General features: G+C 25.1%; 1 protein-coding gene across 1 annotated transcript; it reads left to right on the forward strand.

The window, feature by feature from the left end:
- The first annotated feature begins 11737 nt into the window (after positions 1-11737).
- LOC145834829 (uncharacterized) lies at positions 11738-15652 on the forward strand. Its single transcript, XM_082942340.1, has 5 exons — positions 11738-11971; positions 12409-12474; positions 12534-12639; positions 14160-14281; positions 15527-15652. The coding sequence occupies exons 1-5, from the start codon at positions 11738-11740 to the stop codon at positions 15650-15652; spliced, it is 654 nt and encodes a 217-aa protein (XP_082798466.1).
- The last annotated feature ends 1028 nt before the right edge of the window (positions 15653-16680 follow it).

Here is a 16680-nt window from a genome sequence, read left to right on the forward strand (position 1 = left end):
GAAAATCTAAAGCTTCACAATTAGTAGATTAAAAATATTTTTTTGAATTAGTACAATGGTTATATCATTTAAAAAATTTATTGGATGAAGTTAAAACTTTATAAATTCAAAACGTCACGATTAAACTTTTTTTCCTATATTAAAGCTTATTAACTTTAGAAAACCGTAAATCAACAAAATGTTAAATATAAATGTCGAAAACAAAATGCATCACTTACTCTAATATATAATCACTACTTGATATATCAATGTCATAAAAAAGGAAAATTATAAACTATTTTCTTTCAAGTTATTGAAAACAACTTTCGAACTATAAAATTTAGCTATATGAATAAATAAAACTCGTAATTAAAGATAAAAACATTAGAAATTAAATCTTAAAATTATAATAGTCGCAATTTAAACTTTTATAACTTGAACTTTTTTAATTGGGTTCTTCTTAGCTCAAGTTGTCGGATAGTAGTTAGTTTTTAAAGTTTTAAGAATCTATTGTCGCGCACTAGGTAACCATCTGAATTCTTAGTATTTTTTAAGATAGTATGAAAAGACCATACCTAAATCTAGAACAGGGTTTTTCGAATTCATCCATACAATTGCTTGATACTAGGTAACCCTCTGAATTCTAGAATTAAAAATACTGTTATGAAGTATATTGTAAGATAGTATGAAAAGACCATACCTAAGTCTAGAACCGGGTTTTTCTAATTCATCTATACAATTGCTGGATTTACATCCATACAATTTAAAAATTTATCCATGCAATTAGTCTTTGAAAGAAAAACATTATCAACTATATTATTAGATAATACTTAAAATAAAATCAAAAAGATATCAAATATGCACGAAGGGATACTTTTGCACGAGATGAGTTTTTTATTTAAGTTTAATAACTTTTTTTTTTCACTATCACTGTACCCCTAAGATTCACCCTTAATCGGTAACTTTTCTTTCCATATGTTTTTTTAAAAATACACTGTTACCTTACCTTTGACTGGTTATTTTTTTTCTTCTTGCTATTTTTTTTATTCACTCTGCATTTGTAGTGTTTTTATTAGTAATTTTTTTGTTTTAATTGTTTTTTTTCACTATCACTTTTACCCCTAGCCCTTACCCTAATACTTCTATTATTTTTTTATTTTTCACTTTTAATATAATAATAGTTTAATTTGTTTAAGAATAAACGTCCATTCTATATTTTTTTCAACTGATTCCTATCCGTAAAAATAGTCTTTTTATACACACTAGCTTTAAGATTAACAGCAAGAATGAATAGTAATACTAAAAGAGCAAAAAAGGCTTTAGTATTAAAATACTACTAAGATCATATTATTAAAATAAAACTACCTCAAAATTGCTTATGATTTACATTATGTTAGATACATTTGAATAACAAAATATCAGTCTAAAGAATTTTAGTATCATTAAACTATTTTTTTTTTTAATATCCTTGTTTAATTATAAAATACTATTGATTTTATAATTTTTATCAGATTTATTATGCTTATTGATTTTTTTATAAAAGACTAAAATCTTTTTCAAATAATTAAATCTATTACTTTATATTCACCAATATTGTACCACAGGTAATGGTATCGCTTACTATGTAATATCCTTACCTGAATAAATGCACTTTGTAGCACAGTTTTACAGTACTAAGTAAATTAACCAGTATGTTTTTCGGCCATCCTCAAACAAGTTTGAGATGTTTCGCGCCATCAATAATAAATAATGAAGTTCACTAAACGATCAACAAACCTACGACCGGTTTCGACTATGTCTGTCTGAAAAAGCTTAAAACGGACAAAAATGGTCGTAGGTTGCCTCGGATGCTGTTGTTGGGGTCGTGTGGTGAAGTTCATTATTTAGTATTAAGTAAGTTGCAAATCAATTAAAATCTGACTTTTGCAATATAGATTGTAGGTATAAAAATTAATCACAAAGGAAACAATTGGCTTGAAATTGAACTGGTAATAATATACTTGAATGGTAATTATTTGGCTTAGAACTGAAATTGATGTTTATCGGATGTGAACTGCTGAGGTAAATGACTAGTAAGGAAACTAATCAAGTGGGTTTAAAACTTGAATGGGAATCGATCAGAAAAAAAAGTATAAATGTAAGTGGAAAATGATTTAATAAAAAATGTTACACATTTGAAGTAAATTAATCGAAATCAAACTTTTTTTCGTATTTGGTAATTTGAACTTTAATAAGTTTTTATTCAATTATAATACATTCGGAACTAAGTCAGCGATATATTATATGTACAATTACTTATTATATAGTTATCTCGTGTAACCGTGACATTAGCTACGACAATTCAAACTCAAACTTTTACAATTTAAATTACTTAATTATTCATATAGTTAAAAATTAATTGTTCGACTTAATCAGTGTATTCTAATTTAACTACATTCTATTCTTTTTATTGATAATTATTGAAATGTTAATAAAAACAAAACTTGTTATTAACAGTAAAGTTTAAACTTCAATAGCTAAGTTACATTTTCACTTATTTTAAATGATGACATTAAACATTTTAAAAAGTTAATAAGCTTAACTTGAATTAATTTACTAAATTATACGATTAACAGAGCTAATTTTGTTTGATGATTTCCTTTTTTATATTCAAATTTCTTAATTTATAATTTAGTGCTATTTCTTTTATTTTAGTTTACCAAAAATTAATTTACTAAAATCTATTAGATTTTTGTTTTAGTCTTAAAATGAAAAAACAAACAAGTTTAATTGAAGCAAACTGTTATGTATAACAAAATTTACCTGTTTTACAAATAGTATCTTTTTTATATCTTTTTTTATAGATAACATAGAGTAGATTGTTATGCGGCACAACTGAACACAGAGGTTTGTGAACTGGTTGGATTATTTATCCTAAATGAGATTATTAATGATAAGAAGATCGAAAAATCCAATTGCAGCCTTTATCGAGATGACGGTTTACTTATAGTGAAAAAACGATCACTAAGATTTATTGAGCAACTGAGAAAATCTCTAACGAAAGCATTTCAGCAACATAACTTAAAAGTAACAATCGAACTCAGCACACAGAGGGTGGATTTTTTGGACATAACTATGGACCTGGAGAAAGACGAGTATCTCCTATTCAGAAAAGAAAATGCTAAGAATATTTATATGAACTTTAATCCAAATCACCCATACCAAATAAAAAAATAAATTCCATAAATGATGCAAGAAAGGTTATCATCACTTTCCAAAACTAAAGACATATTTGACAAGATAAAGATCCGTATGAAAAAACCTTAAAAAATAGTGGTTTTAAAACAACACTATCATATGTTCAAAATAATTCTATCGGAAAAAATAGAAGAAAATTTAGGAAAAAGAAAGTTTTTTACTTCAATCCTCCTTTCAGTAATTGTATAAAGACGAATATTGGGAAGGAATTTCTAAAATTAGTATCAGACATTTCCCTAAATCAAGGCTTTATGGTTCTATATTTAATAGAAATACAATTAAGATTTCATATTCTTGCATGCCCAATTTGGAAAAAGAATTGTCCAATCACAACCAGAAATTACTTCAAAACTCAAATGAAACAACTGAAGAAAACTGCAAATTATGCAATTGTAGATCAAAAAATAATTGTCCAGTTAAAGGTGAATGTCTTACTAAAGGAGTCATTTATAAAGCAACAGTTATGCATAACAAAAAAGAACATATTTACATTGGTTCAACTGGAAGACAATTCAAAAGTAAATTTTACGAACATACGCAATCCTTTAAAATGTAAAGAAGAAAGAAAGCACAAGATTAAGTAGATTCATTATCAAAATCAAAAATTGCAACCCTGATTGGAGAAAAATGATAAAATGTGAATTATTCATCGCAGTAACCAAAATAAGCCTAGTAAAATTTGCACCCTATGTAATTTGGAGAGACTAGAAATTGCATTTGCAGACAACATCAAACTTTTAAACTTAAGATCAGAATTGGTGGGAAAGTGTAGAAATTTTACAAAATTTTATTTAAAGTCTTAATTTACTAGATTTAAGTTTAATCTACCTTTGTTTTCATTATGTAGTTTTGTTTTGCCGTTTGATTTTTGTTTTAATTCTAATTACGTTAATTATAATTTATCTTGCTAAATATTACTAAAATTTAATTAATTAACCAATCACTTAATCAACTAATTACTTATCTAAAACTATATAAAATGTTTGTCAGTTGCAACTTGTTAATTTGTTTACTTTTTTACTTGTGATCATCGCTCTAGCATGAAACAATTGTTTAAACTTTTTAACAGTTTAACTTTTGTTATAATTGTATAAAGGCTCCTTAATTGTGAAGCTCTTTAAAAATTTATTGTTAAAACTCCAATATAACATAGAGTAGTGTGTGATTACGTTTTCTTATAGTTATAACTGATAAACAAGTTAGTTTTCAGCCATATTCGGGTTTAATTTAAAAACTATCATCCTACCAGAAGCGGATCCGGATAATTAAAGAAATCTAATTTACTAATGTTAACCTAAACTTTTTTTTATGTTTACTATTTTCAATAAAGTGAGAAACTTTTGTTGTCGACGGGCCGGATTCATCAAAAATTGAAGTTTATTGAACATATTGAAGAAATTGACGCTAAAACAACTTAGTTAATGGATCGATCTAGTGCAGGATCGGCAAACTGCTGCCCGCAAAGAAAAATCCTGCGGCCCGCGAGCACGCTTATTTTTTGAAAAAAATGCTGCCCGCGAAAGAAAAGTTTGCGACCCGCGAGCATGTAAATTTGCCTGCTAAACAAAACTGCTGATATCATAAGTTGATTTTTTTTTTCAGTAACTTGCTGTAATTAGTTTAATTTCGTTGTAAAAATTGCCACATACTTAGACTAAGTCAAGCTAACTTGAAAACTTTTAAAATCTTAAGCCAATTCAGGCGTTTTTTTTTAAGTTTTCGGCTGTTTTTTTTATTCAAAAATATCAGGCTAGTCTTTGGTCACTCTGCCTGGCCTTTTTGCTTTGAAGATTAGCAAAAAAACTTATGATGCATGTTTTGTTCAATCAACAGTTTTTGTCGTCATTTTATGTAAAATTTTAAGTCTCGATGCTGCTATAATTTAAAATAATATTTAAATCAATTGTGTACATATAATTATGAACGATGTACACTGGCTTGAAGGTATCATCTGATAGAATAACATGTTTTTTTTCTTATAATACCAAGTTATGTTTCTTAAGTTGCGATGTAAGATCTACCAAAAATACTGAGTATAATACCGAGTTTTTACTTTCATAGACAGTAATAGTTATATATTAATAGTAATATTAGATCATAGTTTTAAGGAATGATCCAGCTTCATTTCATAACTCATAGACTCGTAATATCATCAAACCAAGACTTAACCAACTAATAAGGTAAAAGTACACTAGTTCAACGTATTGAGTTTCAGATTCTTCTAGTATTTTTTCAAAACTGATAGTAATACATTTTTTTGAAAAAAATTGTGTTCACTTCTTTAATTTTTATGCTCATAAACGTATTGCCTTCGCACATAATGCTTGCTGGTGTATTATGAAATTAAGTTAGTTTAAAAGAACAAGATAGTCTATTAAGTGGTTTCAGAACAAAACTATGATACCATCACGTTTTTATCGAAAAATACAGAAGCAGTATTGCTTGTGACAAAAACTATCTTTTTAAGATTAACACTTATTGAATTACTGCATTACAACATTGATTTTAGAATGTCATGTTGTTGTACTTTGCATCGGAATTAAACCTATAATTTCTTCAAATATGTGAAAGTTAGTAACAATATCTCGAATAAATGTTCTCAGATGAGCAGTATTTGTGTGTCAGTGCTCTCATTTAAACAGATCGATGAATATCCCAATTTGATTTATCTAATCTTCAAAATTTTTCTAAACACGTCTTTTTATTGTCATTGAAGAAACAAACAAAATGCTTTTACTTTCGTCATCACATTTATTTTTAATGTTTTCAATTCTAAACAGACCCTTCTTTTTAGTAATTACTTTTGCTTCTTTATAACTTGCCTTGATTCATGTTTCTGATCAGTTTTGTAATTACTGGAGATAATCATGTGCCTTGTTTAAACTGGCTTAAGCATTTTGGTATTTGCAATAACTCTTAACTAACCATTTGTAATTCTTTTTGTTTTTTATTAGAGTTTTCTATTCTATTTTGTTTAAAATTTCACATTTTCTATTTTTCAAACTCAAGGATTTAGTAACATATAAATTAGTAAAGAATTGCCATAATAGTCGAGCTTTTTTTTCATTAATAGTTTAATAAATTTTATTCTTATAATAAATGTTTTAGAAAATTATCTGTCGTTTTAAAGCTGACTTATATTAATTATTTTCTGTGCTTTTGCTGTGTATATTTATTTTAATGTTACTAAACTCCGTTATTACTCATATTTGTGAATTATATTTTAAATAGGGTTGCCAAATAAACAGACTAGTTTGAAAATTTGAGAAACTCCGACTAGTTCGAAACTTTTTAAAACATTTAAAAAACTCAGGTGAGTGTGAAACTTTTATTTGAATTTCTTTGAACAAATATTCGAATTATCAGAGTAGTTTAATACTGTAGTTTATTAATTGTTTTTTTCTAGTCTAGCTACAAACTATGTACAGTAACATCTCGCATATTTACGCACTCGTGACGTTACGCACTCTTGTTTAGTTACGCACTTTAGATTTCAAAAAAATTGAAAACATAAAAATTTTATTTTTCTTAATATTGCACAAATTATGTTTATTGTATATTTGTAATTTAAAATATGTTTTTAAATGTTAAATCACCTCATTATATCTTTAGACTTTGTAAACTCATGTTCCTTGACTAATTGATAAAAATTTAGATAAACCTAGTATATCAGAAATTTTTGTTAACAATAAGATATAAAATTAAAATTATGAAAGAAATATTACTGTGTTAAATAATGAAAGTATAATGAAATGATGAGAGTTTAAAACACAAATAAATAGTACAGCACTCTTGCCCTATATATGAATAAACATCTAAAAAAGAAATACAATGAAACTTCCTAGCAAATAGTAGCAGTGATACTTAATAAATATAGAGTTATACTTAACACAAATCTCAATTGGTTGTTTTTAGTAAACATATCACTAATTTTCATTTAAGGTTTTTTTAAATGAAGTTCTTCTTCTGTAACACTTGCTTTGCACAGCAAGCGTTGAAATTTTTCACACGTTGCCTTCAATTCTTTGTAATGCTCACCAGCACCAGTTACATCTTTGGACGAAAACAACTGCGCATTAAAACTGACAATCTTCAATAACTTTTTAAATCCTTTTTTTTTAATATATGTATAGTTTTATCTTTTTTTAATATATTTATAAGTAAAGTAAACAAATTGTTGAAAGTTGGAAAATTTCACAGTCTGCTTTTAACTAAAATCAATACCAAATAACAGCCATTATAGTAAATATATTTGGTACCTTTTGTATCTTTACGATCTCTCGTATCTTTACGCTATTTTTCTGTAGACACAGTGTGCGTAAATAAGCGAGAGGTTACTGTACTTTTTTATGACGATGATATCTTAGGTATTTAAGCTTGATTAACAAAAAGTTTCCCAGTTTTCGACTTTTTCAACTTTTGATAAACTCAGGCTGATATGATATAATTCAGGCATTTTTACTTTAAAAAGTAGCAAACTTGTTTGATTATTAAGAACGAACTGTATAAAAGTATTTAAACGTAAATTATGTTTTAAAACTTATTTTAGACTTTTCAAGTGCAAATAGATATGAATTTATTTTAGTTAACTATTTAAGATTTCTTACTTATTTTTTCCAAAAGAGCAAGTTATTTAAAACGCAGCGATTATTCTCAAAAACTAATGTTTTATTTAAAGCATGAAAAAGTTTTAGATTGTATAAAAAATGTATAAAAGTTACCCATAAATGTTTTTTAAGCTCAGTTTTTATAGAGAGTTAGCTGGTAAATAAAAAAAACTGTTAAGTTAAAGTTATTTGATGTTTTAGATAGTAGATAGTTTACTAATACTTAAGTACAATAGTCAATGTAAATTTTGGTCGAATAAATATTTCTAGTTTATTAGGACAATGAAGTCTAGCTAAAAGTATTTTAAGTTAATAAAATGAATAAAAGTAAAACTAATTTTCTTTGTAAGTCACTAAAACTAAAACAAACAGCTTATAAAAATATAACTAAAACTGCGGCCCACGAAGATTCTAAAACTTGAAATTTGGCCTGCGAGCACCAACTGCTTGCCGACTCCTGATCTAGTGTATAGAAAGAACTTTCGTCATCGAGCTCTACATCAATTATTTGCTTTATATATTTTGTGCAATAAAACAAAAAACACATATTTTAAATCTAAGTTTGTGTTTTTATAAAAAATAGATTTAATAGTGGATCAATTTAAATACAGTTACAAAATATTTATGTTGAGTTAGTATACTGAGTGAATTTTGGAATGCTCTAATTGTGTAAATGGGGTTACATGCAGTGCAGGTATTGCTTAATTGTTTTTAGTTAGTATTTTTCATTTGTTTATCTTGATATATGAATGGTCAGTTTTGTGTGTGTTTATTCTAATTTATATTTAGCTAGTTTTGGTCTGTTGGTAATGAAACATATTTATATAGGTAATGAGCATGCATAATTGTTTATTTGCTGTTTTACAGTTTGTTGAACTTTATTTATTAGCTTTATATATATTTATTCTTTTTTAATAACTATTTTTTCTTAATTATATTAAACTATATTTTATTTTACCTATACAAGTTTCTGAAACTTCAGTTTTTCTTTTTTTTTTTTTTGAATAACATTACAGTAAATTGTTGTTAAACTGGTTTTAAGATAGTTATTAGATGTTAATGTATTCGTTATAATACTAGTTTGATGTGTTTTTTCAACAACTGATTGTGAGTTCAATCTGGTTACAGTGATCACATGGTTGGATTGTTGTTATGATTTTTTGTTGTAGCGCCGGTGAGAACCTGCTTATGGATTTAAGCTTTATGGTTTTCCCACATTTTACAGTTTTTAGCGTTGAGATTTTAGCCTTGTGAGTGTTCTCTAAATAGGGTGTCACCAAGGGTTTTTTATTCGTTTAAAATAGTTTTTATTTTACTTTATTTTTAGTTAGCTAAAACTTAAATATTAATGGAGCAGATAAATTTACACATGATTTAAACACTCGTTTTTATTCCGAAAACGTTTATTGTTGCAAGGGGTAGAGTTTGAGACTGATGTTTTTTACCATAAAAAAAATTTAAATGGCTTATTCATATTTTATGTAATAAAAACAACTTTTTTCGATATTGCTGACAGCTGTTTCGACGCAAATAGTGTTGTTTTCAAAGCAAATAAAATTAACTTATAAAACTTTTTAAGTTTACATATTGTGAGTTATGACTTACTAAATAAATTAAATTTTGTTTGTCCATTTAACATGTCCTTAATTAGTAACTATAAGTATAATCCTAACTAATACAAATGAAAATTATTTCTTTTTGGCAACTTATTTATACTTTGTTCATTCAATTGTTCTTCTAGTAAAAAAAAAAACTCTTATATCGATATGGTACCTTCCAAAATAATTAATCTTTAAATACTTGATCTTTAAAGTCAACAGACATTTCAGTCCACAGTTACTACCCTGATAAGCTAAATTTTTATGCCTATGTCTATTATAGCTTTGTAAGAATTTTCTTTTTTGAGAAACGTTCGTTAACTGGTTATGTACTTTATTAAAATCTTCGAAATAACACCTGAAATTAAATAGTAAAAAGTCTTATTTTGATTTATATATAAAGACACCTAACACTAGCCTATAGTTTTACAAAAAAAAATATACACTTTTATAAATTATTTGAAATAAACACATATAAGTGTTTTAGTAAAAGTCCATTTACTAAATCTAGTCGAGTTTTAGCTACTAAAAATCTTTTAGAGGTGGAAAATATCGAAAACTAAAACTTCTTATTTTTGTTTATCTTTAAACACGAAATACTATTAAAAAAATCATTTAGTAAACACTATTGTTATACAATAAATGTTTAAATTTTAGATAAAAAAGTAGACCAATAAACTAAAAGATACCGAACATAAAACCAGTTTGTTAATAAATTTTATTCAAAAATTATAAATAGTTTAACAGTTTCTTTTACATATACAGTTAAATCCAGAATAAAAAATTAACATCAATAAGTAAAAATAGATTTGCGACTGCTTGAAAACTTAATAATCTTTAAATAGTTTGAAAAAATTAATTTCTTTAACTTTTTTGATACATTTTGTTCTATTGATAATAGTAATTGGATATTCAATTTTTTTTTTTTTTCAATACTGTTTCATAAATATACTATGTTAATTACTTCCTCATTAATTATGTACTATTAATAATTCTTAATTTAGATCAATATAATAATTATGAAATATATTTTATCTAATTCAATTAAAAGTATTGAAACTGAACCTTAAAAAATATTAAATATATAGTTTATTGAACGACAAAAAAAATACACTAAAAATATTTGGTCTTAGGACCTGGTGCACGAAAAAACCTTTCGGTTATTGAGTCGCACACCAAGGAGTTCGGACCGGGATACCTTTTAACGTCTTGTCCAGGTGTGCGAATTAATAACCTTGTCTAAAACTTGTCTAATATTTAACAAATTAGTAAAAACAAACATAAATTGATAAAATCTTGTTTAAAACATTTTAGAGCTTTTATAATTTATAAAAGAAAACTTTAAAATTGTTTTTTTTTGGTTAATTAGTTTGTGGCTATTAGATTGAGTCTTTTGATTAATCTGAATTAGTTTTTACAAAGTAATTTTTTTTTTATGTTTCAAGTAATCTTTTATACCAAAAAGCAAGTGATAGAAGCGTCCTCTATATGTAATTAATATATTTTTGTTGTTCCACGGGTGTTCCTATTTAAAAAAAATGTTAACCTTTTTAAGAATCCTTTAGATTTTTTTTTTCTTCAGTAAGTTTTAAAGTGTTTTTCACATTGCTTTGAGACAAGCTTTTTCAAAAGCCGTTTTGTTTTAAAAGTTTGGCACCTAAAACAAAGCAGCTCTTTGCTGCAATTCTTACTAAATTTGATAAATGCATAAAAATTTCACCAAGCTAGATCAGATCACTAAACAAATTGACACTCTTAAATTTTAAACAAAATGTATTAAGTGGTCAACACGCACACTCCTCCCACGGCCTTGATCTTCTCTTTGGCGCGAAGGCTGAAGAACCTTGACGATGACCAGCTGCTTGGGAAGCTTGCCCTTTCTAAGAACTTTGTAGTACCCAGCTTGGACACAGTCAATTACTGGGGCCTTGTATAGTCTTGGTGGCATAGTGGGTCCTCATCTGTTCATGATAGCTTTTTTGAAACATATATAAAGAGTAAACAAAGTTAGGTAGTATAAAGAGTATAATAAGATGGTAGTTAATTATTATGTTCTTCTTAAAATATTTTTGTAACTTTAAAATGCTGTTTTTGTAATTAACACTACTTAAGTTTTTTAGAAGCCTTGCTCTGGGATTCTAAGAACAGCAATGAAAACTAGATTAGTTGAACATTGCAGATTTAAAACTTGATAGTAAACATATTTACAAAATAAAAAATAAAACTTAAGTTACTAAAAAAACAACTAAAGTGCTAGTTTTTACATAAAGCCAAATTGCTATTTATACATAATATTTTTAAATAACAGAGTTTATAATGGATAAAAATAAACAAAGCAGGCCTAATAGTATTGAAACAAGTGATGAAAAACTGTTAGTAAAAACTTTAGACCAGGATTTAAGTGAATCTTCAAAAAACAATGTCAAACAAAATAACAAAACAATAAAAGTAAATCGCACAGTTGCAAAGATAGTTTTTGTTTTTAGTCTTGTTATTATTGTCCAGCTACTTATTCTAGTAGGAGTTGTTGTTTGGTTGACTACCAATGATGTAAGTTTATCAATATTATTGTTTAATAACATTTATAGTAATGATTTTGCTAGTTTAGTAGGAAATACAGGTTTTCAACTAAAGTTAGTTTTATTTAAAAAAAACTTTTGTATTTTTTAGTGATAATTAGTCTTTAATTTAAAAGCTTCATATTATATATTCATACTGATTATTAATTACTATATATATAATTTTTTTTTATTGACTTAAACCTCATGTATTAGAAAATTTAAATTAAGTTTTATCAGTTGTTTAAGTTATGTTTGTAGTATAAAACTTAAATTAAAACTAAAGGCATAGGGGGAATAACTTTAGCTAAGTTTTGATTTGCTTTTTTAAATGTTTTCTAAACTTCCATTTTGCACTAAACTTAAGCTAGTTGTAATAATTAAGTTTAATAATTAACTACTTAATTTTTATAACAATTTCCATTTTAGAAACCTCAGGTAGAACAACCATCTGTGATAGCAAACCAGCAAAGGAAAGAAGAAACCATTTTTAATGTAAGTATTTTATAGTACCAAAATATATAACCGCCTAAAAAATATAATTAATTTACTAGAAAATAGTTGAAGCTCAAAATAAAGACTATTTGGTTAGTGATTATACAGATGACTATATAATTTTGGTTGGTGATTATACAGATGACCAGCATTTGACACCAAGTGGTAAGTATATGTTTTTTGAATACTAAATATTTTATATCACTGGTTATTAATTATCGTTTTTGTTTATCAGTAGTAGTTTAGAGTTTGAATATTCTATATATAACTCTTAAAAGCTAAGAAAAAGTTGACATTTCTCAAAAAAAATTTTTTTTTTTTTGAGTCTAAATTTATTATCTGTTTTTTAAACTTTTGCGTTATGCGTTTTAGAGTTGATGAAAGTTATAAACATTATCTTCTATTAAAAACTAGAAAAAAAACTGTATTTAATTTAAATTTTAATTTTAAAGTTCCAAATTGATGCTAAAATTTATTAATTAGTTAATAGATTAATTTTTTCATGAAGTTAAACATTATTTTACAAAAATTAACATAAGCTTTGATTTAAATACTCAAATAGTAAACTATAAAATGCTTTAAGTAAAGAGTAGAAAATAACTAACTTTTAAGATATCATTAGTTTAGTAAAAAGCTTCAGATACAAACATTTGGCAAAACATTTTTCATTGCCAGTTATTTTTTAGTTTTAAAACTTATTAGTTATTACAAAAAATGTTACATCTACTTAATTTTTTGAGAATTTAACTTTAAATTTTTAGGAGCTGTTGCATTCTATGTAAAAATTTCAATATATGTACTACCAAAATAATTTATATTAAATTTATACTATTTTCTATAAAATAGCTTCCTATTAAAATCTGATATTTAAAAAAGTAAGTATTTTTTGTTTTTTATGAGGATTTACTACTTAAAACAAATCATTAGAAATATATAGTATTAAATAATATGTGCTTAGATAAATTATATGTTTTTACTAAAAGTTTTAAAAATTTACATTTACTGTTAAATTCTTAATAGAATAAGTCTTCATTCTTAAAAAATAGTATTAATACTAACATAAAATATACATTGTTGAACAATTTATTTCTACTAGTAATTTATACAAAAATTTGAGACACTAGAAATAAATGATTTATTCAGTTTAATGTTAAATATAGTTGACTGACCCTTATCATTTACAAATGTTAGAAACTAAAAAAAACTATATTGTAAGCAAGCATACAGTTATAATTACGTCATGAGTACACATTTATTAATTATTAGATAAGATTAAAATTAAAAATCAATTACAATAATTAACAATTTGAATTAAATGTAATCTATAAATTTTTTTAGATATTACTTGCAATGTATTTCATACCTGTTTAATCATTTGTGAGCGTCTTTTGTATCAAGTTTTTGTATAAATTGTTAGAGGTTGAAAATAATTGTGTATATTTATATTAAATACTATTTAAAAAGAAACTAACATCGACTGAAAAATGTAAAGTTATAAGATTTTTTTTAGGTTCTAATATTTTAAATTAATAAAGATATAGTTTTATTTTGGTTTTAAGTGAAATTTTGCATCAAGTTTTAACTATAACATTAAAGTTTTTTTTTTCATTGAAAAGATAATTAAATAATACTAATTAAGTTTTTATCATAAACCTGACAAAGTTAGTTAAAATACTTTTGTATAGATGCAGGAATACTTAATGAATTGAAACATGACGGAACCCACATGGAACTCACATCGTTCAGATTGTGGAGCAATGGTAAAATTAATGTTGTCAAAAGCGGCTTATACTTGTTGAATTTGAATGTTAGTTTGAATTAGTTGTAAGCACAGATTCTTAACAATGTAATTAAGAAATACAACCAGTATGATCTGCCTAATATTAAAGTTTTTATTACTCCTTCTAAAATTCTTGAAAGTTTTCATTTTAATTTTAAACACCCTAGATAAAGAAGATGATTGGTTTGTAGGTAGTCTGCCTTTTTAGATAAGGATCCGACAGCATGTGATAATTTGACAAATTAATTAATTAAAAAACTATAAAATAATTTTTTTTGTTCTTTTTAAACAAGATATCTTACTAAAACTTTTTGGAGATATTTTTTAATGGTATTTTAACAAATTTTTACTATAGAATTTTAAAAGAAGCAACTTAATTTTAACAAAGATTGTTAGTAATTGAAAAAAAAACTAATTATTTTTTCACATTGGTTATACCTTAACTGCATAGATAAAATCTCATATGATAACTGTTCTATGATACATATTTAATTAATATAATTGTTTTTAACTTAATTTTGAATTTTAAGACTGTTTTATTCATGTATAGTTTTTTTGGTACAAATTTTAGTTTATTAGAAAATATGGTGTTATTAAAAATCTAATTATTTTTCTTTGTTTTTTCAAATTTTTCGTAAATAAAATTAATGTATTGAAAAAGAAGGTCATTCAAAAATTCTTAAAAATAAAATGTTTTTGGTTTACAGAAAAAATTCTAATATTGAAGGTATTTTGTTGTAAACAAAAACATTGATAACTACATTATTTATTGTATTTAATTTATTTAATACTTAAAGTTTTTCGAATCGTACCCAATTCTTTGTAAAAAATAAAATTAACAGTAAAACTTATCGGAATAATATTATAATTTTTAATGATTTCAACGTATATATAGAAGATTATAAAAAGCAAGTTGTTTAAGTTAAAATTAAAAAACAAAAGTAAGTTAATATATTATCATTAAAGCGATATTTTCATTTGCTGCTACTCGTGTTTTTAACTTTGGTTTTTTTCTTCGACTAGCAACAATTATAAGTTATAAATATAGTTTTAAAAAGATTATTTTACATATGAATTTTTTTATTAATACAAAAACAGCTCAATGTTTTCTATTCCTCTTCTTGTTTTGTTGCTAAAAAATAATATTTATAAGGTGTGCATTATTTACCATTGCATTTTTAATGAATAACTCGTTTTTTTTATAAATCAATAAGTTTATAAATATATACAATGTCAAAAAGTGATTGAATGAGTTGAATATATTTTATTCAGATGCTGTTTTGTAAGAAAACTTCCAACCCAATTTATCACCTTAAAATTGATCAAGAAATTTGTTTTTCATGTTTTGGAAAACCAGATGAGACCTGCTCTGTTTCAGGTAAGTTTGTTGTAGCATGAAAAATATTATTTTTAAATTCCGTCAATAATCTAAATTTGTGAAAATTCTTTTACTAAAATATATTTTAAAACTTTTTTACCAAAAACAAGTGTTTTAATATGTAATCTTTTTTGTACTTAGGTAAGGTTTTAGAAGCTTATAGTTTTAGTAATTAAAGGGAGAAAGTTACACTACCTCTTACTCAGCTTAAAAGGTAATCAGTGACTAAAATGTTTTTCAAGTTAAGTTTATATAAAGTTTTTATAAAACGAAACTATTGATTTTCTTGAATGTTTAATTAAAGTTTATTTGCTAAAAGTTTTAATATGCTTCAAGTGTTATATTTAAAATTTTTTTATTTGATTTTCAAGAGTTACGATAAACGTTTGAATCAATCAGTTACAATTTAGTTTCTTATTTGTTTTTGAGACTGTTTAGTTTTTGATAAAAATGTTAACAAAATATATAAACGCGTAATTGCTTATAAGTAGATTGCTTTAGAATTACATATTTAAACAAATCGCTTACCTTCGAGATAGTTTAATATAGTTACAAACTTATTCCTAAGTTATAAATAAAACACACTTTGAATAAATGCAATTTACTTTATTTTCAATAATAATTCTTAGTTCTGAAAAAAGAAACTATTAAATCACGACACAAATAAAATCTATAAAAAGTATCAACAAAGTTACATAAATACTAACATCAACTCCGCGATGCAGACGTTTCTTGATTCTCGATAAATGAAGTAAAACGTTAAACTTAATCGTAACTAGATCATACCGCGAAATAACTTTGCAACTCTTTAACGCTTGTTTGAAAGACAAACGCCGATATATACTCGTCGGAATGAAATTAACTCCTTAAAATAATAAAAATGTTTGTTTTTAATACTGGAAGCACGTCACGAAATCTGCGTAGACAGTTTACAACATCCGCTTTAAAATACGAAAATGAGATGTTAATATCATTACACATACATTGTTATTAGAGCTATTAAAGTTGTTTGTTATAAATAAGTTGTTGTTCAATATATATATATATA

This window comes from Thalia democratica, chromosome 4 (genome assembly GCF_965202585.1).
Source record: "Thalia democratica chromosome 4, ktThaDemo2.hap1.1, whole genome shotgun sequence".
NCBI lineage: Eukaryota > Metazoa > Chordata > Thaliacea > Salpida > Salpidae > Thalia > Thalia democratica.

What these genes read in the sequence shown, in the direction of transcription:
- LOC145834829 (XM_082942340.1), top strand. Translation starts at nt 11,738, where the DNA reads ATGGATAAAAATAAACAAAGCAGGCCTAATAGTATTGAAACAAGTGAT. An exon ending in TTTGGTTGACTACCAATGAT is followed by an intron (nt 11,972 to 12,408) that starts GTAAGTTTATCA and finishes TTTCCATTTTAG; the next exon opens with AAACCTCAGGTAGAACAACC. An exon ending in CCAGCATTTGACACCAAGTG is followed by an intron (nt 12,640 to 14,159) that starts GTAAGTATATGT and finishes ACTTTTGTATAG; the next exon opens with ATGCAGGAATACTTAATGAA.